Source organism: Myxocyprinus asiaticus, chromosome 3, assembly GCF_019703515.2.
Source record: "Myxocyprinus asiaticus isolate MX2 ecotype Aquarium Trade chromosome 3, UBuf_Myxa_2, whole genome shotgun sequence".
NCBI classification, from domain to species: Eukaryota; Metazoa; Chordata; class Actinopteri; order Cypriniformes; family Catostomidae; genus Myxocyprinus; species Myxocyprinus asiaticus.
This window is the reverse complement of record NC_059346.1, coordinates 46,035,067-46,059,841: the sequence shown is the minus strand read 5'-3', so window position 1 is coordinate 46,059,841 and position 24,775 is coordinate 46,035,067. Positions and strand designations below refer to the sequence as shown.

Sequence of the window (24,775 nt, the reverse complement as noted above, 5' to 3'; positions counted from 1 at the left end):
TAGTTTACTCAGAATGGTGCCAAAAACAAAAAACATCCAGTGAGTGGCAGTTCTATGGACAAAAATGCCTTGTTGATGAAAGACGTCAACAGAGAATGGCTAGACTGGTTTGAGCTGACAGAAAGGCTATGGTAACTCAGATAACCGCTCTGTACAATTGTGGTGAGATATATCATCTAAGAATGCACAACATGTCGAACCTTGAGGTGGATGGGCGACAACAGCAGAAGACCACGTTGGGCACTTTATTAGGACCATAGTGTTCCTAATGAAGTGCTCAGTGAGTGTATATTTTATTTATAGTAAACATATAGCGTGCATAACCTTTGGGGTTATATTATCAGCATAACAATTTGGGTTAAAAGTCGAATTTAAAAATGAACATGAATCTTAGAATTTGGTGTGCCTTCCAATTGCACTTACCCTCAAGTTGGCAGGGACTCGACAAGTTTATGCAAAACCTGACGAGCCATGGTATCCCAGCATGATTTGAGCAAATTGTGCTTCAATGGAACCAAGGAGTAAGCACAAATTTGCTTACTTTTGATAAGTGGCCTACAAATAGTGCAGAATCTGAAATATTCTGTATTCATTTTATGACAAAGTTTCTTTGTTTAAAATTTGTCAGAATCCCAAAACTTTGTTTATTTTCAGGTTGAAGTTACATTTTCAATGTGGTCTCAGACTTTTGGACAGCACTGTATCTTTGTTTGTCTTCTTCTATTGTACTGTTCTGTGCCAAACACAAAAAAGCTTGATTCTTGAAGGGTTATGCCATTATAAGGGAATACAAATTCTAATTTTGACCATAAAAGAGACAGGGCTCTCATAAGCATGATGTTTTTCTGATGTAAACAAATACTACACTGACAAAACTTCTACACTTTTTACTTGCCAAGCATAAAGATGTTTTGCTTGCATGCAAAAAGCACAATAATTAACAATGGAAATAAATAAAAATTTGCAGGACACCAAATACCTACATAAAGTTCAATCAGTATAGGAACTTTTGGACCATTGAGATGACAACAAACCTTCTTGGAAAGACTGAAATGTTCTTTCTTTAGTGGCTTGAATTTGGTTTTAACTTTGACATTGTTCCCAAACCACGTTTTGTGCAAATAATGGCTATAATTTCTTTATGCCATTGAAAGGGAAATGACTCTTTCAGTGGTCTTTCTGATTGTCTCATGAATGGAAAATGGCGATCATGCATTTTCTCACACACACTACTACTTTCCAACCATTGTCGCTGTGTGCTGAGTTATAGTGACTGCTCAAGATTAAGTTGGTATAAGAATGCCCCTGAGAGCAGAGACGAGGGCCAGACTTACTCCTTACCATCGCTCCCTTTTCTCCTGGTGGCCCTGGCAGACCCATCTCACCACGATCTCCCTGAAAGCAAAAGAAACACAACTAAGCCAAATACCACAACAGAAGATTATAAAAATATTAAAGGGATAGTGCACCCAAAAATGAAAATGCTGTCATCATTTACTCAGCCATGTGTCATTTTAAACCCTTATGACTTACTTTCTTCCATGGAACACAAAAACAGTTATTTATAGCAAAATGTCCATGGATGTCAAGCAAGATAATCAAGGCAATATTTTCAATGAATAACTACTTCAATTTCAGTCTGTTGCTCACACAAAGCAAATCACATGGCTTCAGAAGACATTGAAAATAACATGGCTTCAGAAGACATGAAATGTGGCACATTGTTGGAGCTTGACAGCCTCTGGACCTCATCCACTTTCATTGAAGAGAGCAGGGTGAACATTCTTCAAAATGAGGACAGAAAGTCATATGGTTTGGAATGACATAAGGATGAGTAAATTATGATTTTTTTTGTGAACTAACCCTTTAAGGTAAGACAAAAACTGACCATTGTACATGAAAACTATGAAGGTAAAGCAGTAGCAAAACTCGAGAGCTTGCATATTTGGATTAAGAACTTGTATAATAAATATGCATAATTATAAGTTAAAATTTACACTCACAGCACCGATGTGAAAACTTGTAAATTTAACATTTGAAGTTGAATGTTGCAATCTGCACTCACAGACAATAATTCAAAGCTTGTGTTCTGAATTCAAAATTGCAGACAAGTAGTCACAAAAGTGGAAAATGACATTCACATAAATACAGCTACAGACACAATCTTGTATTGCACATTAACTTTTGTACTTTAATTCATTTTCGCAGTACAACCACAAATCGGCACTTACAACCTCTCAAATCTGGCACTGCAACTTTAAATCTTCACACCTTGAATTCTGCATCTACTTTTGCGAAAAACCTGTAGCAAAACTCACTTGTGTACTTGTAAATACTGATCAGAGAGAGAAAGACCAGTGTTTTTGGCAGGGGAGGGGCCAATGAAGTCGTTTTATTAGTTAATGCCTAGCCAATGAAATGGGACATTTTTGTACGCGATGACGTCACACCACAGCGCCAGTCCGCACCTTTTTGTTAGGGCAAAGCAGAGCCGATCATATGGAATTATGTTTATATTACAATTAATAGGAAATCACTTTTTTTTACAGAACTGGAAAGAGAGAGAGACTTATTTTTTAGTTGATCTTTTAAATCAGTCAGGTCAGTTACTGTCCTGTGAAAACTTTAAACAGAAATGTTTTTTTCCTATTAAGTTTTCAATTTAATTTGTTATTTATTCTGTAATTAAGGCCATACCTTCAGGTCTGTTAATGTTAATGAACAGCCATATGCATTATTTTAATGTTTGTAAAGTTGAACCTCTATTTTCAATAAATTATTTGGATATTATTAGTAAGAATTGTACAAAATAAACATATCAGAAAATATCTTTAAAGGAAAAGGTCTATTAAATCTTGAGGAAATTTTGCAACTCTCGTTTCCCAGAGATTGCATGGAAAAAAACTTGGTCACTTCATTTTCGTTTATGCATCACTAATATGATTCGTGAAATACATTTAAAAATTCTTCATAACATATACTTTTGCTACTACATTTTGTCAAGATTTCTTGAAATTGATGAAAATTGTTCGTTTTGTATAGAGCAGCCAGAAACTATAGAACATCTTTTTTTTTTTTTTTTTACTGCTGTCACTATGAGATTTTGAACAGAAATATCAGATTACATTCAACTGACATCTGGTCATGCTCTTGATATAAATCGCATAGAGTCCAAAATTGTTTCTGTGAATTTTATTGTGAACCTTATAATTTTATTTGGTAAATTTCATATACATAAAAGCAAAATTAGTAAATCTAAACCATGCTTTAAAGGAGCAATATATAACATTGGCATCAAGCTTTTAAAATGGGTAATGCAGTCCAAATTCAAAATATTGGAGAGATTTGTCTCCCCCGCCCCCTTTTCCCCAGACTCGAAGCTCACACGGGTTGCCAGGTTGAGGACATGCAACAGGAATGAGCAAACTGACAATGGCATGTGACTTGCCTTACTCTGTAAGTTGATTAGCTAATGTATACTTTTGCAATGTTTTTATTGTTTGCAAATTATAAAACAGCTCATGTGGATTTTTTATTACTCTGTCAGTGTGTTAGCTAGATGTATTGCTGGCTTCCATGGCTGCAGTGTGCTGTGTTTGTCCGCTAACTTGTTTAAAATCTGCCAACTCGGGGTGTCAAAATACTATTGGGAAATGGGCAGTGGGCAGGATCACACAGGCAAAAACACAAACAGAAATTCCGGCCCGGAACTGACATTTTAAAGTAGAATATACTGCTGTAGCATTGTTTTCGGAGAAGCCAGTATTTCAACTTAGCCTGTAATCTCTGATAACATATTATGATAATTTTATGCTTTAGTACAGTAAATATATTACATATTGCACCTTTAAGGTTTTATAACTGATTTCTTTGTGTTTATGGAGTCTCTTAAATGTATTAATAATTAAAAATCTAATTGAACTATTTCATTTGTTAAACAGCTGAATTTAATTGAAAAATACGTTTTTAAATTACTGTCCTTTATCTTTTTTGTAATTCTTATTTATTTATTTATTGATTTATTGATTGTCTTTGAAACCCCTGTTGTTATGTGAATGTCTCTGGTTTGTATGTGTATTGTTCTGTAATAATAATAATAATAATAATAATAATAACTAATGGGGAATGACCATGCAAAATAAAAGTCCCCATAGTGAAAAAAAAAAAAAAAACAGAGCGATGCAGGGGTCTAACAAGCCAAGGGTATGTTTTTTAATAATTAATTAAATAGTGTTAAAAAAAGTTTTGTAAACTTCCATGCTAATCAATACGTTTTCCTTCACTGATATTACTAACTTATATTATTGATGAAGACCAACTTCCACTCGACCATGTAAAGTTTTACCAGGTATCCAAGTACTGTACAGGTAGTTGTCCATTAGTGTGATGTCTAAATAAGCAACATAATTCATTATTCGTTTAGTTTACAATATGTTTACAATATTTAAGGGAAAATGTACAGTCAGCTGGTCATTATCTTAAAATAAACCATGACAGGGTGATCAGGGCCCTAACGCAAAGCGGTCTTAATTATCACACTGAATGGGGTTTATTTTGCAACTTTTTTTAATACTATTTAATTAATTATTAAAAAAACATACCCTCGGATTGTTAGATCCCTCCATCGTGATGACAGTGGCTCTGCTTTGCCTTAACAAAAAGGTACGGGCTGGCGCTGTGGTGTGACATCATCGCATACAAAAACATTCATTTTATTGGCTAGGCATTAACAAACAAAACGACTACATTGCCCCCTCCACCGCCAAACACTGGTCTTTCTCTCTCGCATCAGTATTTACATGTGCACAAGTGAGTTTTGCTACAGGTTTTTCGCAAAAGTAGTTGCAAAAGTCAAGGTGTGAAGATTTAAAGTTGCAGTGCCAGATTTGAGAGGTTGTAAGTGCCGATTTGTGGTTGTACTGTGAAAATGAATTAAAGTACAAAAGTTAATGTTTAATACAAGTCATGAATGTCATTTTTCACATTTGTGACTACTTGTCTGCAATTGTGAATTCAGAACACAAGCTTTGAATTATTGTTTGTGAGTGCAGATTGCAACATTCAACTTCAAATTTTTATTTTACAAGTTTTCACATTGGTGCTGTGAGTGTAAATTTCAACTTATGAGTATACATATTTGTTGTACAAGTTCTTAATCCAAATATGCAAGCTCTTGAGTTTTGCCACTGATTTACCTTCATAGAAACACAGTTGTAACAGATGTAGAACAACTGAAAAGAGGTGACAGTGCACAAGTGGCAGGTTTACAAGGAAATCCTGGTTGATTCTGACATAATTAAACATGCTGAATTCTGTGAAATAAAATTACCTACTGACCTTTTCTCCAGCAAGCCCTATCTCACCAACAGGCCCAATGAAACCGACAGGACCCTTTTGAGAAAGAATAAATAAATAAATAAATAAATATCAAAGGATTATTAAATTAGGAAAGAGACAAAAACAACAAAACATGCTTAGAAACGTGCAATATAAGTACAAAACAATCCTTTACCCTCTCACCAAGCATCCCAACATTCCCAGTGATTCCAGGCTCTCCCTACAGCAAAAAGGACTGGGTTAGCACAATACAACTCATTGAAAATAATAATAATAACAAATAAATAAATAAAAACCCTAAATGGACATTTGTAATTTGGTGTAAATTATAGGAGGGTGTTTCTTCAACTTCAGCACTCTTGTTTGTTATCAGAAGGTCACGTTTAACCTGTCTTGGAAACTATTTTACCAGGCCTTAGTCATTTATCTTTGTTGCTTTTCACATATATTTAATATAAATGTTGTCTTGTTTTTACTTGTGTGTCTGACCCAGACTTTCAATACTAAAAATTTTAAAATGCATGATAAAATATTATCAAAATGTCAAAACTATGATAATAGTAACGAATGCAAAAAAAAAAAATAATATTCTGTGAAAATGAAATGTGTAGAAAATAAAATTTTACACAAATTATGACAATTTTCCTATTAATAACAAACTAATGTTTTTTAAAATGTTAGTGTACTTGATTACCAATGCTTAAGATGAAATATGAGACGTGATGTGTAAAAAAAAAAGAAAAAAAAAAAAGGTAAATATTAAATATAAAGGTAAATATCAGTTGTGAATAGGATATTTTCATTGTGCATACTTTCTAAGCTGTCATTTTGTTAAAAGTGTGAATAGGCTATATTATTTAATGGTGTATGTGTTCAAATGTTACAATGCTAGTCAAATAAATTAGCCATTTACTCCAAAAATGTTAAAATGTCCCCGCAAAAAGAATGGTGATTTGAGATGTGGTGGAAATCACATTTGTTTATGACAGTTCAGGGAAATGACAGAAAAAGCAGAATTCTCCTGTTATGCATGTTGGCATGTTAGAAGACAAATCAAATAAACAAATTAGTTTGAAAAGGTTGTTTTAAGGGAGTCTCATTTCTAAAGGTCCAGAGGCCAATAGTGCCTCTAGTTGAAGAAACACACAGTGACAATTTGGCTGTCATGAATTCTTACCTTCATTCCCTCTGCTCCTGGATTTCCAGGGAAACCCTTCCTCCCGGGTCTACCCTAAACAGAAAGCAGAGATGACACATAGTACTGAACTCCCAACCCTCTAAAACTCCCTGACATCTCATTAGCTCCTATTTCTGACACCAATCTTCTATATCCATCAACATATCAGCTCTCCCAGAGGGAGAAACTTGAACTGCTCAGAAATTGAATCAGTATCTTTGTGGCCTCACTGACATGAATGAACAAAAATCCTGGTGTTTATGTTGCAGACTGGAAAGACTTTCCCTGGCCAGCTATTAGCTAAAGTCTGACCCTTCTGCCTCTTTAGCTAAATTATCCATATTATCCACACTTTGGACAAGCTGCCTGAAACTTTGGAGTATTTGGTGAGGTTTCATAAATCACCTGAAAAAATGTATTTAAATTTGATGAACCAAAGCACTGTGTTTGAGGTATGATAACTTGGATTCATCTCTTGCTGTCATGCATAGGCAGCTGTTTGTATGACAAGCTTTGGATTGAGGACAGACAGACTAATAGTCTAATAGTCTAATAATACTATTCTTACTAGAAATTATCGCTATTGTAGAGCTCTCTAATTCAGCTGTTACTAGTAATAATTTAATTGTAGAGCTCTGTAATTAAAATTCTTACTAGTAACAACTGAATTAGAGAGCTCTCTAATTCAATTGTAGAGCTCTGCAATTGCATTCTTACTAGTAACAATTGAATTAGAGAGCTCTCCAATTCAGTTGTAGAGCTCTGCAATTGCATTCTTACTAGTAACAATTGAATTAGAGAGCTCTCCAATTCAGTTGTAGAGCTCTGCAATTGCATTCTTACTAGTAACAATTGAATTAGAGAGCTCTCCAATTCAATTGTTACTAGTAAGAAGTCCAATTAGAGAGCTCTCTAATTCAATTGTTACTAGTAAGAATGCATTTGCAGAGCTCTATAATTCAATTACAGAGCTCTGCAATTTAACATATCTTTAATGTGATTTTTATTAGTAAGCATTCGAATAGAGAGCTCTCTAACTGGAATTCTTACTAGTAACAATTGAATTGTAGAGATCTCTAACCAGAATTCTTACTAGTAACAATTCAATTGTAGAGCTCTCTAACTGGAATTATTACTAGTAAAAACTCAGTTAGAGAGCACTGTAATTGCAAATCTTACTAGTAAAAATGCAATTGTAGAGCTCTCTAATTGGACTTCTTACTAGTAAGAATTTAACTGTAGAGCTCTCTAATTTATTTCTTACTAGTAAAAATGCAATTACGACGAGTGATGCTGGGAACATTAAAAGATAATTTGGATTTCCATACGCAGTGTTCAAAGAAGCAAACTGATGTGAGTTTGTCTTAGGAGAAAAGGTAATTGTTCACTGTAGAGGATTGTAACGTTTGCTTTAATCGATTAAATAATACATATTTTTTTATTATTTTTATAAATACACACTTCATACAAGTCTCTGCAAAGTGACTTAAATGAACGAGTCAATAAGTAACACAAAAATGTATATCACATATGACACTTCAGTTGTACACCCAATGGAGCTGGGTATCATATTAACAACAATTAAATAAATCAAAAGCTTGGTTTGAAAGCCTCTGGTCACGAGTGCAACACATAGTACTTCACAGTGTGCAGCACATAGTGCTGCACAGTGTGAGTAGGCTGTAAGCCAATGTTACTGCAACAGCTAACATTTCTAATTAAAGTTTAATTTGAGATAAACAGTGCGGTATCAAGAGGGCACTCACCTCCAGTCCTGAAGCCCCCACTGGTCCAATTGGGCCCGCATCCCCCTGTGGTTTAAACAAGATCATGATTAATCTAGATTGAATAGATTACTTTCTTTTGAACAGAGCTTTGTTGATCTTTGTATCAATATGAAACAAGCAACAGCTACCTAAACACAATGCTTTTGCAATGCAAGCAGGAAGTAGTGACATAAAACCTGAATATTTATATCAGAATCAGAATCAGCTTTATTGCCAAGTATGCTTACACATACAAGGAATTTGTCTTGGTGACAGTAGCTTCCAGTGTACAACAATACAAAAACAATACAAAAAAAGCAGCAAGACATAGATAATAATAAAAAATAGTCATACACATATGTACATACACACACACACAGACACACACATACATACATACACACATACATAGTGCAATCTCATACAAATCTGTTATCTGTTATGTACAGTGCAAATACAAATCTGTTATGTACAGTGATAATGTTTTTTTGTTTGTTTGTTTTTTTGCTTTTTTCCCAGAGGAATGAAATGGCAGAAGAGGTTGGATGTGTTGGATAAATATAAAAAAAGACTAAACTGTGTATTGCACATAGTTATTGCTCAATGGGGCAATTTAACTGTTGATGAAATGGATAGCCTGAGGGAAAAAAACTGTTCCTGTGCCTGACGGTTCTGGTGCTCAGAGCTCTGAAGCGTCGGCCAGAAGGCAACAGTTCAAAAAGGTAGTGGGCAGGGTGAGTGGGGTCCAGAATGATTTTTCCAGCCTTTTTCCTCACTATGGAAGTGTATAGTTCTTGAAGGGGGAGTGGGGAAGGGGGCAACCAATAATCCTCTCAGCAGTCCGAACTGTCCTTGTCTTCTGATGTCTGATTTCGTAGCTGAACCAAACCAGACAGTTATTGAAGTGCAGAGGACAGACTCAATGACTGCTGAACAGAACTGTATCAGCAGCACCCGTGGCAGGTTGAACTTCCTCAGCTGGTGAAGGAAGTACAACCTCTGCTGGGCCTTTTTCAAAATGGAGTCAATGTGTGTCTACCACTTCAGGTCCTGTGAGATGGTAGTGCCCAGGAACCTGAATGACTCAACTTCCTCCTAAAGTCCACAATCATCTCCACCGTTTTGAGCGTGTTCAGCTCAAGGTTATTTTGACTTCACCGGACAGCCAGCTGTTCAATCTCCCTTCTGTATGCAGACTCATCGTCATCTCGGATGAGGCCGATGACAGTGGTGTCACCTGCAAACTTCAGGAGCTTGACAGAGGGGTCCTTGGCGATGCAGTCATTGGTGTAGAGGGAGAAGAATAGTGGGGAGAGTACACATCCCTGGGGGGCACCAGTGTGCTGATTGTACAGGTGCTGGAAGTGATTTTCCCTGTCTCACAAGCTGCTGCCTGTCCGTCAGAAAGCTGGTAATCCACTGACAGATAGACATACAGAGAGTTGGTGTAATTTTTCTGGAGTACAGCTGGGATGATGGTGTTGAAAGCCGAACTGAATTCCACAAAAAGGATCCTTGCACATGTCCCTGGTCTGTCCAGATGTTGCAGGATATGATGCAATCCCATGTTGACTGCATCATCCACAGACCTGTTTGCTCAATAAGCAAATTGAAGGGGATCTAGAAAGGGTCCAGTGATGTTCTTCAGGTGGGCCGACACCAGTCTCTCAAATGATTTCATGAAAACAGACATCAGGGCGACAGGTCTGTAGTCATTAAGTCCTGTGACTTTTGGTTTCTTTGGGACAGGAATAATGATTGTGCGTTTGAAGCAGCATGGGACTTCACACTGCTCCAGTGATCTATTGAATATCTGTGTGAAGTTGGGGGCCAGCTGGTTAGCACAGGATCAAAGACACGCTGGTGAGACGCCATCTGGGCCTGAAGCTTTCCTCGTCTTTTGTTTCCGAAAGACGCAGCTCACATCATCTTCACAGATCAGAGCGATATGCATCCTTTATTGTTGTGTAGCAATTATCCAGTATGTTCCTGTCTCTGGTGGGGCATGTAATGTGCTGTTTGTATTTGGGCAGTTCACGTGTGAGATTCGCTTTGTTAAAATCCCCAAGAATAATAATAACTAAGTCCGGGTATTGTTGTTCCGTGTCTGTGATTTGATCAGCCAGCTGTTGCAGCTCCGCATTCAAATACGCGTTTGGTGCGATATACACACTCACAAGAATAAACAAGGAAAATTCCCGTGGTGAGTAAAAAGGCTCACAGTTAATAGAGCGCTTCCAAATTAGGACAGCACATCCTTTTTAACGTTGTTACATCTGTACACCAACTTTCATTGATGTAAAAGCATGTTCCACCACCTCTTGTTTTCCCCATTAACTCCACGATGCGATCCGCTCTGAACAGCTGGAAGCCCGGCAGATGTAACGCACTGTCTGGAATGGCTTCACTCAGCCAGGTTACTGTGAAGCACAAGGCAGCAGAGGTTGAAAAGTCCTTGTTTGTGTGGGTGAGGAGATGTAGTTCATCCGTTTTGTTAGGAAGAGAGTGGAGATTCGCAAGATGAATGCTCAGCAGCGTTGTTTGAAAGCCCTGCTGAAAGAGTTTGACCAGCACACCGGTTCTTCTACCTCGTCTGCGTCTCCTGAACAACTAAGCTGCGCCTCCAACTAAAATGTCTAGCAAAACGTCTGAATATTCAAAAACTGGGAAAAGATTGTCTGGTATAAGCTGTAGAATGTTCAGCAGTTTGTCTCTGGTAAAACTGACTGGAAAAAGATAACTAAACATAGGACAAACAAACAAAAACAACAAAACAACAGGAGCGCTCCACACCGAAGCTGCCATCCGCGGCGTCATCATGATATTTATATATATACTACTCCCTCTGAAGATACATTCAAACTGATCGTGATTAAATGGCTGGAGGTTGCCAAGTCACTGTCCTGTTGGTTGCTAGTATGCTTCAGAAGATGTCAACAATTCTCTGGCGCAGAGTCAAGTCTCAAGTCTTTTGACTCGAGTCCAAGTCAAGTCTCAAGTCTTTCAAGACCAAGCCTAATTCCAAGTCACTTTTCAATATGGTATATACTGTATATAGATGTTAGATATTAATACATATAATGTATAAAGTGATTATGCCATATTATAAATAGCATATGATTTTTTATATATAATATATTTTTAGGGGTTCCCACCTCCAGTCCAGAAACCCCTCTTGGGCCTGGGATTCCTCTCACTCCTGTGCTTCCCTGGAGAATATCAAATAATTTGTAAAACCAAGTTAGGAAAGCTTACCTCTTCTAGGGCCTGGAATCTAAAGGCTCACTGACAATTGTTGTACAGAAAAAGTTAAAACAATAATTTAAAGCACTCATATAGCTAAGAGTGAGACAAACAGACAAAGTACCCACTGTAGTAGTCAAATAAACCACAAAATTAGTGCTTTATCTAGTAATTTAAATATACAGTAATATACAGTATATACAGTAATTTTCACTTAATTAAGATTAAATGAATCCTTGTACATTTCACTTTTAAGTTAGAAGGAAGTTACAGACCTTTGGGCCCTCAACACCATTCTGTCCTGGTGGTCCAATATCCCCTGGAAAGCCCTTGTGAAAAGTAATGACATCAGACAATGAGATAATCTTTATGACCTTGGCACATGCATTGTAGTTTATCTAAAAAGACTACCTCTGTCTCTTTCCTCTGAAGGTACATTCACACTGATAGTAATTAAATGGCTGTAGGTTGCCAAATCACTGTGCTGTTGGTTGCTAGTAAGCTTCAGAGATGTCCACAAGTCTCTGACAGTGAGTCAAGTCACAAGTCTTTTGTCAAAGGTCCAAGTCAAGTCTAAAGTCTTTCAAGGCCAAGCCTAAGTCCAAACCAAGTTAGTTTTATAAAGCCTGTTGCAGATCATTACATTTCATAAACATATATTTTTAAAATGTGTTATTTCTAGGGATTTCTTAGAAATGGTGAGCAAATCACATACATTTTCACATGAAAAAGCAACAGAGAGTGCAAGAGAGGCTCCCTAGTATCTAAACAGTGTTGCAATATTTAGAGAACGCATTTCTCCTTATAGACCTAAAGACTTGTCTTGTTTTCAATTCTCTAATGTGGAGTCCAAGTCAAGTCTCATATCAACTGTCTATGAGTCTAAGTAAAGTCTTAAGTTAATTGACAGTGAATCTAAGTCTCAAATCAATTTCCTTAGTCTCCAGTTAATTGCCTATGAGTTGAAGTCAAGTCTCAAATCAAATGCCTATGAGTCTAAGTAAAGTCTCAAGTCTAACTGCACATAAGTCTAAGTTTTAAGTCAATTGCCTATGAGTCCAAGTCTTAAGTCAACTTCTTGTGAGTCTAGGCCTCGAGTCAGTGGCCTGAATCAAAGTCAAATCTCAAGTTTCAAGTCAGTTGCCTTAGTTTTAGTCTCCAGTTAATTGCTTATGAGTCAAAGTCAAGTCTCAAGTCAACTGCCTATGAATCGATGTCAAGTCTAAAGTCAATTGCCTATGAGTCTAAGTAAAGTCTCATGTCTAACTGCATATAAGTTTAAGTTTCAAGTCAACTGCCTATGAGTCTAGTCTTAAGTCAACTGCCCATGTCTAAGCTTTGAGTCAATTGCCTGAATCAAATCTCAAGTATCAAGTTGATTTCCTGTGAGTCGAAGATTCAAGTCAAATGCTTCTGAGAAGTCATGTTTCAAGTTAATTGCCATAGTCTAAGCCTACAGTTAGTTTCCTATGAGTCAGAGTCAAGTCACAAGTCAATTGCCTGAGTCAAAATCAAGTTAAGACAATTGTCCATGAATCTTAGTCTCAAGTCATTTGCCTATGAGTCAAAGTCATGTCTCAAGTCAGTTGCCTATTAGTCCAAGTCAAGTCTCATGTCAACTGCCTATGATTCCAAGCAAAGTCTCAATGAAACTGCCTATGAGTTGAAATCATGTCTAAAGTCAATTGCCTATTAGTCCAAGTCAATTCTCAAGTCAACTGCCTATGAGTCTAAACGCTAGATTACACTACACGAACACAGATTTTAGCCCGGATTGTCAGTCGGGCCGGGACTGTGTTTGTCAGCACTAGTTGACACTTGTCGGCTCCAGTCGGAGTTGACAAAATCACGTAGTATATGATGGGTACAGACTACGATTTTGTACCCTCAAACAATGATTTCATTTAGTCTGAGGATATGAAACATGTTTGATATTTTTGGGCCGACTATCCACGACTACACAGGAAATCTCGTAGTGTATGAGGCTTCAAGATATATATCTAAAGTTATACGGTGAGTAGCCAATGGAAATAGAGAGCACAAAGCCACAAAGCTCAAAAAAAGAGATGGCAAACAAGCACTCAAGTGAGGTTTAACTTTTAACAACACTCACTCACCTCATCTCCAGTTGCCGTCTATAGAGGCCATGCTGGCCGCATCTTCAAACTCAAGAATGCACCCGAATGTGCTCGGCATATTTCTTTCACGACACAGAACAGAGAAGCAGCAACAACAGCAGCCATTACCGTATCCATTTTTGTTTACATCTGTCAGGCATCTCCAAATAAGTGAGGGCGTGTATTTCCATGTAGTGTTGCCAGATTGGGTGATGAATTGTGCAGGGAAAAATTTGCTTTGGCGGGCTGACATTATTTAGGCTGGTTTGGGGTGATTTGTGCAGGTTTTAAAAATTATAAAATCAAGAAATTCCATTGATCATGCAACTAAAATAAAGGAAATGACTCCACACATAATTATTCCATCAAATAGCCAAAACACTGATTGACAGAAAATGTGTTCAATCCTGTTCAGAGGAGCTTGCCTTGCTGAAGTTGCAAAACCCACTAGCATGTTTCAAACAAGCGTGCAATGTGTAGGTGTTGCTCGTGGATTTTAGCGATACAAGTTAGGTAATCGTAACAACAACAAAGTGGTGAAAAATGGGGGAAACAGCCGATCTTATGTCATGCTTAATGCCAGGACTTATCTGTGGAGTTTTGCCTCATGCCCATTTGACGCTCTTGCAACCCAATGGAGAAATTGCACCTGAGAGTTGATGCCTTTTTGCTAGAAGTTAAATGATGCTGGATGAGTACACTGCTGGTTATTTAGAGATTTTAGCACATGGTGATCATATTCTTTACTCTTCTAATATTCATGTGTAGAAAGTATTTTCACGAGTGAATTCACCACTCCTCTTAACTCATGGATGTGCACACATGCCTGAACATGGATTGGATGAACATCACTGTGTTCCTTCCTTACAGCTGTCTGGAAACTTTGACTCTTCTGTGTATTAGCCAGTTCAAATGTCTGTACCATGACAGTTACATTCAAATTGGAATTTGGAATGAGCCATTACAGCGTAAAAAGGTATGATATATTTGGGATAGTTTTCAACAATCATTGGGCTGGAAAACATCAAACTAATCTGGCAACACTGTTTCCACATGAGTCTGTGATCGGATTGGATCAGATTGACTTGACGAATTTGGGTAGTGTGTGATCCCCAGTCATCAGCAATTTTAAAAGTTGTTTAGTGTGTGATGCTTGATATTTTAAAATCTGTTCAGATTTTAAAAGTCGTGCAGTATAATCCAGCCTTAAATCAAATCTCATGTCAATTGCCTAGGAGTCCAAGGCAAGTCTCAAGTCAATTGCCTATTAGTTGAAGTCAAGTCTCAAATCAGTTGCCTGTGTGTGTGAGTCCAGTTTCAAGTCCCACCACCTCATTGAACTATCATTGAAAATTAACAACTTCTGGTCACTACAAATCTTTTCAGTGTGAACACACAGCTATTGGATGACTGTGTAAGCTTTTTATACTTGCACATCTAATTGTAGTGGTTTTAAATTAGCACAATTACCTCAGGGCCAGGTGGGCCTGGCAAACCATCTGGACCACGATCTCCAGGCTTCCCCTAAAAGAATGAGAGTACAAAAAGTTTACTTATAAATTGATTTATTTTTTAAGTCAGTGCTGAAGATTCATGGCCACAGTAAATCTTTCATGCCTGCTAAACAGTACATAACTTAAAAAAAAAAATTATAAATTAACCTGTGGCCCTGGCTTTCCTCGAATTCCTGGTAAACCTGGTGAGCCTTGAATACCCTGAAAAATGCAATTAATTACCATCACAGTTATTCTGGAGGAAAAAAAAAGAAAAAACTCCCGCTTGGTGGTTTTGAATTTAAACACATACACACAGGTACAAACACATGCACACACACAAAAAAAAGGCATCATGTAGACTGTGACTGAATAAATGAAAGGAAAAGCTGTGAGACAAAATACCTTGTCACCTTGAAATCCAGGTTCCCCAGGTTCTCCTGGCAACCCATCTTCACCCTGTCAACACAGACAACAAAAAATCATTCTCTCAGGAAGTTCAATCACAACATTAGTCAAGTTCTCAAGATACCTATGATGATGTTAAAATATGGATGAAGTTAAGTTGTACACATGGAGGTGAAAACAGCTGTTCAGAAAAAAGCCTTCAGAATATCTTGCCTGGCAACAAAATAGAACATTTCAGTTTAGGCCTGTCAGCACCCACTGTATCTAGAGGGCAGACAGAAAGGCTGCATAGCAGTAGGGCAGACATTGTACTGTAAGTCGAGCACTCCACTGTTTAACCCTTCACCATTCTGCCCTGATATTAAAGTCAACATAAAACAGTGTAACCCATTTAGTTTTGTAATGTGATGATTTTAACTATCTGGAATTAATTGGATAATGAACAGTTGTCTCAGTATGAAACAGTAGTTGTTAAAGAGGAGTGTTTTATTTTATTTTATTATTTTTTTGCAATACTGAACGAATCATTCACAATAAGACCAGTAACATGCATTAATAGGATAGTTCACCTATAAATGAAAATGTATCATTTACTCACCCATGTTGTTACAAACCCATCTGAATTTTTTTTTTTTCCCCCATCAAACACAAGAGAAAAAATTTTTAAGAATGTTGATGCAGCTATTTTTCTTATACACTGAAAGTGAATGGGGATTGTGGCTTTCATTTCCTAACATTCCGCCTAGACATTCTCCATTTATTCCATGAAAAAAGGAAAGTCATATGGGTTTGAATCAACAAGACGGTAAGTAAATGATGCAGTATTTTGATTTTTGGATTGTTTACACCTTTTCTATTCCATGTTGACTTTAAAGACTTTAACATATTGCATGTGTTATATAGGGTGAATTCTGGTAAATTGGGCCAGTCATCTCAATTCAAAATATGGCCCAATTTACCTGAATTGACCCTACTCATTATTCCTATTGGTGCTATTCTGTGTTGCAATCAAATACAGAAAAAACCAAAAGCTAAGGAAGGGTATTCAAATCACCTTATCACCTTTCAGTCCAGGTTCTCCTGGGTTTCCTTGCACACCCTGCATTACACCAGAGAGACAGAAGTTAATACAAAGGACCAGTCCAATTGCTCATTGTTTTATGAACTGAGATCATTCCTTAAGGCAAACTGAATTAATCCCTTAGTAAATAGCTTTCTCTTTTTTATTTGCTGTTATGAAAAGTAGCCATATAAATTTGGTAAAATTGGGTCTTTATCATGATATTATATCTCTTAGATGGCACATAATGACAAAACCTACTGTGATTGATTGCTTAATGTGTCAGTCAGACAGTTCTTCCTGTGTAAGTGTCAGTTCTTGGCCAGTTTAGGCTTCAATGAACCCCAGACCTTTGCTGTTTTAGTCAAACTACTGTACACCGACCCTAACTCTAGAGGTTTTCAACCCTAACCCTAATAATTGTGCTTATGTGAATAACTAATTAATTTGGTCATAACAATTTCAGAGTAATCACCTTCAGTCCCGCTGGCCCAGGAAGACCCATATTTCCAACTGGGCCCATATCACCCTGCCATTATACAAAGACACATACACAATAAAAATATGCACATATTATTAATGAAAAGCTCTTATATACTATATAATATTAATAGGAAGACAGAGGCATCATGGGGTCTCATTCACTAATAATTCTGTAAGTGTTCTTACTTATGCAGAGAAAAGGTTCATGTGAAAATTTCACCCGTATTCACAACAATGTCTAACATTGATGAATGTGAATCATGAATCTGGTTCATCCTAAATGAGGTTGCATGTGCCTGTAAATGCACATGTATAAAAACATTTCGGCTTAGCACATTCCATGTTTGAGCTGGTTTTAAATGATATCCTAAATTTTAAAAGCAAACCTACTTATGAATTGATATCTGTGTAAAAACATCAGCATACAAGTTTTACACACAAATAGGTATATACAGATGGTGATTGAGACGTATGGTCAGAAAAGAAAGCAAGCTAGAAGGTAAATATGTCAATCATACAATGTTGGTTTACTCACAATAAGACCAGGGATACCAACAGGTCCTGGGGCACCCATCTCCCCCTATGAGAAAACGAGAGCAGATATTGAGCATTACATGTACAACAGTCTCTCTGAGGAGACTGCTCAAGTGTTGCCACAACAGACCTGTGCTGAGAGAAGGAAAAAAGAAGGGGGTGAAACCTTTGTACCCTGATGGCAGGCTAATCTATGGCCCCTTCAGTAAGCCAATGAAAGAGAGCCGCTGTGGAGCACAGAGAGAGGTTTTGTTGTGTGGCGTGACTTGCTGGCTGCTACCTGCTGTAAGACCTACTTCCTCCCTCACTAGCAGTCCAAAAAAATCCCCTGTGTAGTTTCGCTCTCCTTGTTCTTTTGAAAGGGAGTAGATAGATTTTACATGGTTGACTGCTCTTGCCGAGTGACCACTGATTAAAGAAGGGTATTGAGAAAGAGAAGAGAGCGTGTCCTCTCCCTGTGTGATGTGGTTAGGGTTACAATGCAACAGAGAGTTGAGGTGGTCAGGCAGCCAAGCTAGCACTAAACTACTGCCAGAAAGAGAACTCAGTTATGGACAGCTTAAGTGTGGTCTTATTATACATGCTGTGAAGTAGCAAGGACATACAATTAGTTCACATGCTTGTGTATTTGAACTGAGTTGAGAGCAATAGACTCCTTACTGAAGCTGTTTTGTTGAGTCCATAAAAAAAATAAAAAAAACAGATGGTGCTTGTCTGTGCAAAATTCTGCCACAATGCTAGGGTATGCAATGTAAATTTGCTTTATCTTGTTTTAGAAGCAATTTAGAAGATATATATATATATATATATATATATATATATATATATATATATATATATATATATATATATATATATATATTTTTTTTCATTTTGTCTTACTCTACTGGCACATTTTGTGTAGTCAAAACAAGTGAAAAAAAATCTACCAGTGCTGAAGAAGCAATCCAAAGTATTTAGATTACATTACTGACCTTGAGTATCTAATGGATTATGTTACAAATTACATTTTACAGCATGTATTCTGTAATCTATAGTGGAATACATTTTCAAAGTAACTCTCCCAACCCTGGAATCTCCCAAATGTGCTTTGAGTGGTTTTCAGTGTTTTTCTGTGGGGTATTCTGGGAGGTTGCCAGGGTGTTGCTATGTGGTTGCTAAACATTCTGAGTAGTTTTTAGTGTGTTTCTAGGGGGTATTCTAGGTGGTTGCTAGGTTGCTCCAAGGTTGTTCTAGGAAGGTTGCTAGGGTGTTGCTCTGTGGTAGCTAAGGTGTACGATTGTTGTTTTATTGCACTTTTTTGGGGTGTTCTGGGTGGTTGCCAGGGTGTTGCTATGAGGTTGCTTAGGTGTACTACATGGTTTTTATTGCACTGGTTTGGGGTGTTCTGGGTGGTTGCCAGGGCATTGCTATGTGGTTGCTTAGGTGTACTACATGGTTTTTATTGCACTGGTTTGGGGTGTTCTGGGTGGTTGCCAGGGCATTGCTATGTGGTTGCTAAGCATTCTGAGAGGTTTTTAGTGTGTTTCTACGGGGTACCATTGGTGGTTGCTAGGTTGTTCCAAGGGTGTTCTGGGTGGTTGCTAGGGCATTGCTATGTGGTTGCTAAGGTGTACTACATGGTTTTTATTGCACTGGTTTGGGGTGTTCTTGGAAGTTGCTAGGTCATTTCTATGTGGTTGCTAAGGTGTACTACGTGGTTTTCATTGCACTTATTTGGGGTGTTCTGGGTGGTTGTCAGTTCATTGCTATGTGGTTGCTAAGCATTCTGAGTGGTTTTTAGTGTGTTACTATGGGGTGTTCTGGGTGGTTGCTAGGTGGCTCCAAGGGTGTTCTAGGTGTTTGCAAGGGTTTTGCTATGTGGTTACTAAGGCTTTCTGTGTTGTTTTATTGTGCAACAATTCTCTAAATTCACAACATTTTAAAGATGAAAAATAAGCATTAGAAGAGATTGTTTAAAGTTCCCATAATGGTTCTGGCCTAATGGTTGTTGAAGCTCAACTTACTGGGTTCTGAATGGTTGCTAGGTGGTTCAGAGGGTATTCTGGGTGGTTGGTAGAGTTTTGCTATGTCCTGAGTGTTTTTAGTGTGTTTATATGGGGTTTTCTGGGTGGTTGCTAGGAGTCTCAGAGGGTGTTCTGGTTAGTTGCAAGGGCGTTGCTATGTGGTTGCTAAGGCATTCCGAGTTGTTTTAGTGTATTTATATGGGGTGTTGTGGTTGGTTGCTAGTTGACTGCTAAGTGGTTGCTAAGGCATTTTGAGTACTTTTTAATGCTTTTCTATTTGGTGTTCTGGGTGGTTGCAAGAGCATTGCTACGTGGATGCTAAGGAGTTTTTTTAATGCATTTTTACAGGGTGTTCTGATTGGTTGCTAGGTGGCTGCTTACTGGCTGAAATCAAGAGTTCACCCCACAACTTTCTATGGTATTTTGGTCCCTATATACGGCTTGGGTTCCTCTTTGTACGTCTTTGGGGGTTTTTTTCCACCTGTTTTATTGTCCACAAGAAACAGTGAAAATCATGGTCTGATTGCTTAGAAAAGTCACACAATTTGAAGTATCATTCATGTCCATAGCACAAATGGTGCAGGACGAATTACACACCAAAGATTAGTAATTAGGGTTAGGGATTTGTCAAATCTTTAACTAAGTACGAGCAATAACAATTGTAATGCTTGCCTTAAGCACCACTAAAAAGATAGTAAAATGTGGCTTTGCTTATTGACAAAATAAATGTATTGCATAACTAATATTTCACAATTATGTCTTATGTCAAGACTCATAATAAGTGACCACTAAAACATTGGGATATGGAAACATAAAAAAAAAGAGAAAGGACAAAATATTGGGTAATTTAAGGGAAAAGGAAATGTGGTAAAACAATCATAAGTGAAGCAACCCCTGTAATGGCAAAAACAGATTCCTGCTGAAGATTCCAGTAGTGACAGATGATTTCCCTATTACCAGTTTTTCATGAATCAATGCTGAGCAGTACACACTGGATGCCTAACTGGCTTGTATATGTTACTGCGGTGGCAAAAATCGAAGGCATTTATTACAGTGGTTTGAGTTGCCCGGTCAGGTTGTATAACCATGTGTGCATGACAGTGTATGACAGACAGCAAGAGGGCATGCAGAGGCCAGGGAGACTTCAGATCTTGAGAAATCTAAAACTAAACTTTAAATTTAAATGAAATATTAACTTAACTGGAAAAACTTAAACTGAACTAAAATACATTTTTACAAAACCATAATTACAAGACTGGCACTTCAAGATTGTACCGCCACAGTCTACTCTTATCTCGCTCTTCATTTTTACATGCCAATTCAGAGCCATCTTAGGGGCCGTTAACACCAAATGTGTCCTTGCGCCAAAAAAAGCTAGATACAGCGCCACAAATAGAGTAGAACACAGGTGTTTTGAGGTGTGTTTTTAGCAGTTGAAGTTGAAGCGGCGTCTTAAAAACATGGAACTCCTGTGAAAGACGATGAAGAAACAGCCAGACACAGTGCAACAGTCAAAAATATCTGTCTAGTGTGTCTACATAATAGTAGTTCACATAAGAAAACAACTGAAAAACAGGATCAAGGAGACTTCTGATATTCAGAAAACTAAAACTAAATGAAACATTTTTAATTTAAATGAAAGAGAAACAAAAGGAAGTTCTGCACTCTGGAAATGTCTTACAAAAAATACTGGTTCTTGAACAAATATTTTTTGTAAGACATTTCCAGAGTGCAGATCTTCCTTTTGTTTCTGTTGCATGGACTCAATAATTTGGTCATAGCACCTGGATCAGCTAGGAGAGCATGGTGATTACTTCTTTTTTAATTAATTTAAATTAAATAAAAATAAAAACTTTATTGGTTAAACTGAAACTAAACTAAATAACCAAATTAAATAAAAATCAAAAATAAATAGAAATATATAAATTAAAAAAATCAGTAAAAATACAAAGTAAAAACAATTGTAAACCTATAATAATCCTGCTTCGGAAAACAAAAAATATTTGTTCAAGAACCAGTATTTTTTGTAAGACATTTCCAGAGTGCAGAAGTCTCCTTGATCCTGTTTTTCAATAGTTTTCCTATGTGGACTACTGTATGTAGACACAATAGACAGATATTTTTGACTGTTGCAACGTGTTTGGCTGTTTTTTCATCCGGTGAACATTTATCCTTGTGTGTGGCAATCCTCTTTTTAAACCTTATTGTAAACATAACCCCAAGCATCTAAGCCGAAACAACGCTATGAATTCGCTATGAATTCACAACACTATAAAGAAAAATAATGAGCATTAGAGGCATTTGTTTAAAGTTCCCCCTCAATGGCAGTCGGCCACATAGTTGATGTAGCTCTACTTACTGGGTTTCCGTCGGGTCCTGGTGGTCCACGCTCCCCGAAATCTCCTGAAAAGCCCTGAGCACACACATGTGAGAGACAGTAGAGTTTAGTAGAGCAAGCCACTTAGTGCTTTTCCACCACTGGGCCGAACGGTTCTGAGCATGGTGGGGAACGGTTTCAGCAGCATTTCCACTTGAGCAACGTTAGGTGCGGAACGATTACAAACTGTTTTTGCACGGATTTCTCAGAACGATTAGCTAAACAAGCTCAACCCTGCTGGTGAAATGGCTTAAGTATGTGGCGACTCACAATTGTCAATTTGCCAGTGCTAAGATAACTCAGTTGTTTCTAGGTAGCTCGCCAAGTTTGCTAATATCTGGATGAAATAATGTAAGTTAATAAAAATAAGTGTATGTTTAATGTATGATTTTATGATGATGATTTATCTAGTATAGTTAAAAACATTTCTACATGCCTTTTTCGTCAGGGAGGTAGATTATGCTGACTAGCTCATTTAAACTCATATAACATATCAACATATTACTCATAGTATATTTTAAATAAATGTTCTTTTTAGCTAGTCTGGGAGCTTTAACCTTTCTGTTTGTTTGTGTCCAGTGGCATACACAACCCCTCGGCATATGATGATAAACCTCTCACCTTTTTCGCTTTGCTTTCCTTTTTGCAACATGAGCCATGTTTTTCCTGTGCTTTAGTAGAAACCATACATTTTTTTTTCTAAAAACTGGAATATGTGATCATCCTCCAAAGGGCAATCGCTCCAACATTTATGTCTTAAGTCATCACCAACTTACGTATTTGCTATGTACATTCTAATCCTGATTTCGCAGCACCACACTCATAAAAGAAACCATAACCATTCAAACTGGCATGGATTTGCAATGAGAACCATTCAGCCCGATGGTGGAAAAGCAGCTATAGAGAAACCACACTTAGATTCAGGGCAGATACCATTTGTACTTTGCAGTTTCCAGTGCCCACATGGCAAGAACTGGCCCTTCACTGTAATCCTGCTCAAACCTTTGTGGCACCAGAACCACTTTTCTCTAATTATTAATCATTACAAGGGATATTAAATGGTCTCCTGTGGTTTGCATGCCACAGAAAAGAAGCAATAGGAATTAGGAGTTCTAACCAGTAACACCCTATCTACACCAGACATGAGCGGTGCGGCACGATGCAACAAAATCAAATCACTTCTATTACATTCAGTGATGCTGTCTACACTGGATGCGTCCATCGCATTGCGCCTTGTTAACGGATGCACCATTCTATTTTGCATTGCACATGCTGGCGCTACTCCTGCCAGCAAGACAAATAAATGGTTTAGAATGTTCGCTTTGACGCGTCTAGTGTAAACAGCCTCAAGGCGTCGCGACGCAACATCGATCATAGGGTAGTCCATAACTATCTCACATAAGCAGAGGTTTGGTGTTCCAGTGGCCAGAGAGAAAATTATTTTATCATTGTGTGAGTAAAACAAATAAAATGAATGCTTTTGCATTATTATTATTATTATTATTATTATATTATTTAAGTGCAGTTATGACTAGATACACTATATTGCCAAAAGTATTCGCTCATCTGCCTTTAGACACATATGAACTTAAGTGACATCTCATTCTTAATCCATAGGGTTTAATATGACATCGGCCCACCCTTTGCAGCTATAACAGCTTCAACTCTTCTGGGAAGGCTTTCCACAAGGTTTAGGAGTGTGTTTATGGGAATTTTTGACCATTCTTCCAGAAGCGCATTTGTGAGGTCAGACTCTGATGTTGGACGAGAAGGCCTGGCTCGCAGTTTTCGCTCTAATTCATCCCAAAGGTGCTCTATCGGGTTGAGGGCAGGACTCTGTGCAGGCCAGTCAAGTTCTTCCACACCAAACTCGCTCATCCATGTCTTTATGGACCTTGCTTTGTGCACTGGTGCGCAGTCATGTTGGAACAGGAAGGGGCCATCCCCAAACTGTTCCCACAAAGTTGGGAGCATGGAATTGTCCAAAATCTCTTGGTATGCTGAAGCATTCAGAGTTCCTTTCACTGGAACTAAGGGGCCAAGCCCAGCTCCTGAAAAACAACCCCACACCATAATCCCCCTCCACCAAACTTCACAGTTGGCACAATGCAGTCAGACAAGTACCGTTCTCCTGGCAACCGCCAAACCCAGACTCGTCCATCAGATTGCCAGATGGAGAAGCGTGATTCGTCACTCCAGAGAACGCGTCTCCACTGCTCTAGAGTCTAGTGGCGGCGTGCTTTACACCACTGCATCCGACGCTTTGCATTGCACTTGGTGATGTATGGCTTGGATGCAGCTGCTCGGCCATGGAAACCCATTCCATGAAGCTCTCTACGCACTGTTCTTGAGCTAATCTGAAGGCCACATGAACTTTGGAGGTCTGTAGCGATTGACTCTGCAGAAAGTTGGCAATCTCTGTGCACTATGCGCCTCAGCATCCGCTGACCCCGCTCTGTCATTTTACGTGGCCTACCACTTCGTGGCTGAGTTGCTGTCATTCCCAATCGCTTTCACTTTGTTATAATACCACTGACAGTTGACTGTGGAATATTTAGTAGCGAGAAAATTTCACGACTGGACTTGTTGCACAGGTGGCATCCTATCACAGTACCACGCTGGAATTCACTGAGCTCCTGAGAGCGGCCCATTCTTTCACAAATGTTTGTAGAAGCAGTCTGCATGCCTAGGTGCTTCATTTTATACACCTGTGGCCATGGAAGTGATTGGAACACCTGAATTCAATTATTTGGATGGGTGACCGAATACTTTTG

General features: G+C 38.0%; 1 protein-coding gene across 1 annotated transcript in view; it reads right to left on the bottom strand.

Moving 5' to 3' along the window:
- Positions 1 to 24,775, bottom strand: part of LOC127419336 (collagen alpha-1(XXVII) chain B-like) — a 131,430-nt gene that overhangs the window by 52,212 nt on the left and 54,443 nt on the right. The window contains exons 13-26 of the mRNA XM_051660691.1: positions 21,984 to 22,037; positions 17,620 to 17,664; positions 17,077 to 17,130; positions 16,596 to 16,640; positions 15,539 to 15,592; positions 15,302 to 15,355; positions 15,111 to 15,164; positions 11,799 to 11,852; positions 11,436 to 11,489; positions 8,281 to 8,325; positions 6,515 to 6,568; positions 5,513 to 5,557; positions 5,338 to 5,391; positions 1,342 to 1,395 (exon numbers count right to left, since the gene is read on the bottom strand). Coding sequence (XP_051516651.1) covers positions 1,342 to 1,395; positions 5,338 to 5,391; positions 5,513 to 5,557; positions 6,515 to 6,568; positions 8,281 to 8,325; positions 11,436 to 11,489; positions 11,799 to 11,852; positions 15,111 to 15,164; positions 15,302 to 15,355; positions 15,539 to 15,592; positions 16,596 to 16,640; positions 17,077 to 17,130; positions 17,620 to 17,664; positions 21,984 to 22,037 — 720 coding nt within the window. The remainder of the gene's footprint in view (positions 1 to 1,341; positions 1,396 to 5,337; positions 5,392 to 5,512; positions 5,558 to 6,514; positions 6,569 to 8,280; positions 8,326 to 11,435; positions 11,490 to 11,798; positions 11,853 to 15,110; positions 15,165 to 15,301; positions 15,356 to 15,538; positions 15,593 to 16,595; positions 16,641 to 17,076; positions 17,131 to 17,619; positions 17,665 to 21,983; positions 22,038 to 24,775) is intronic.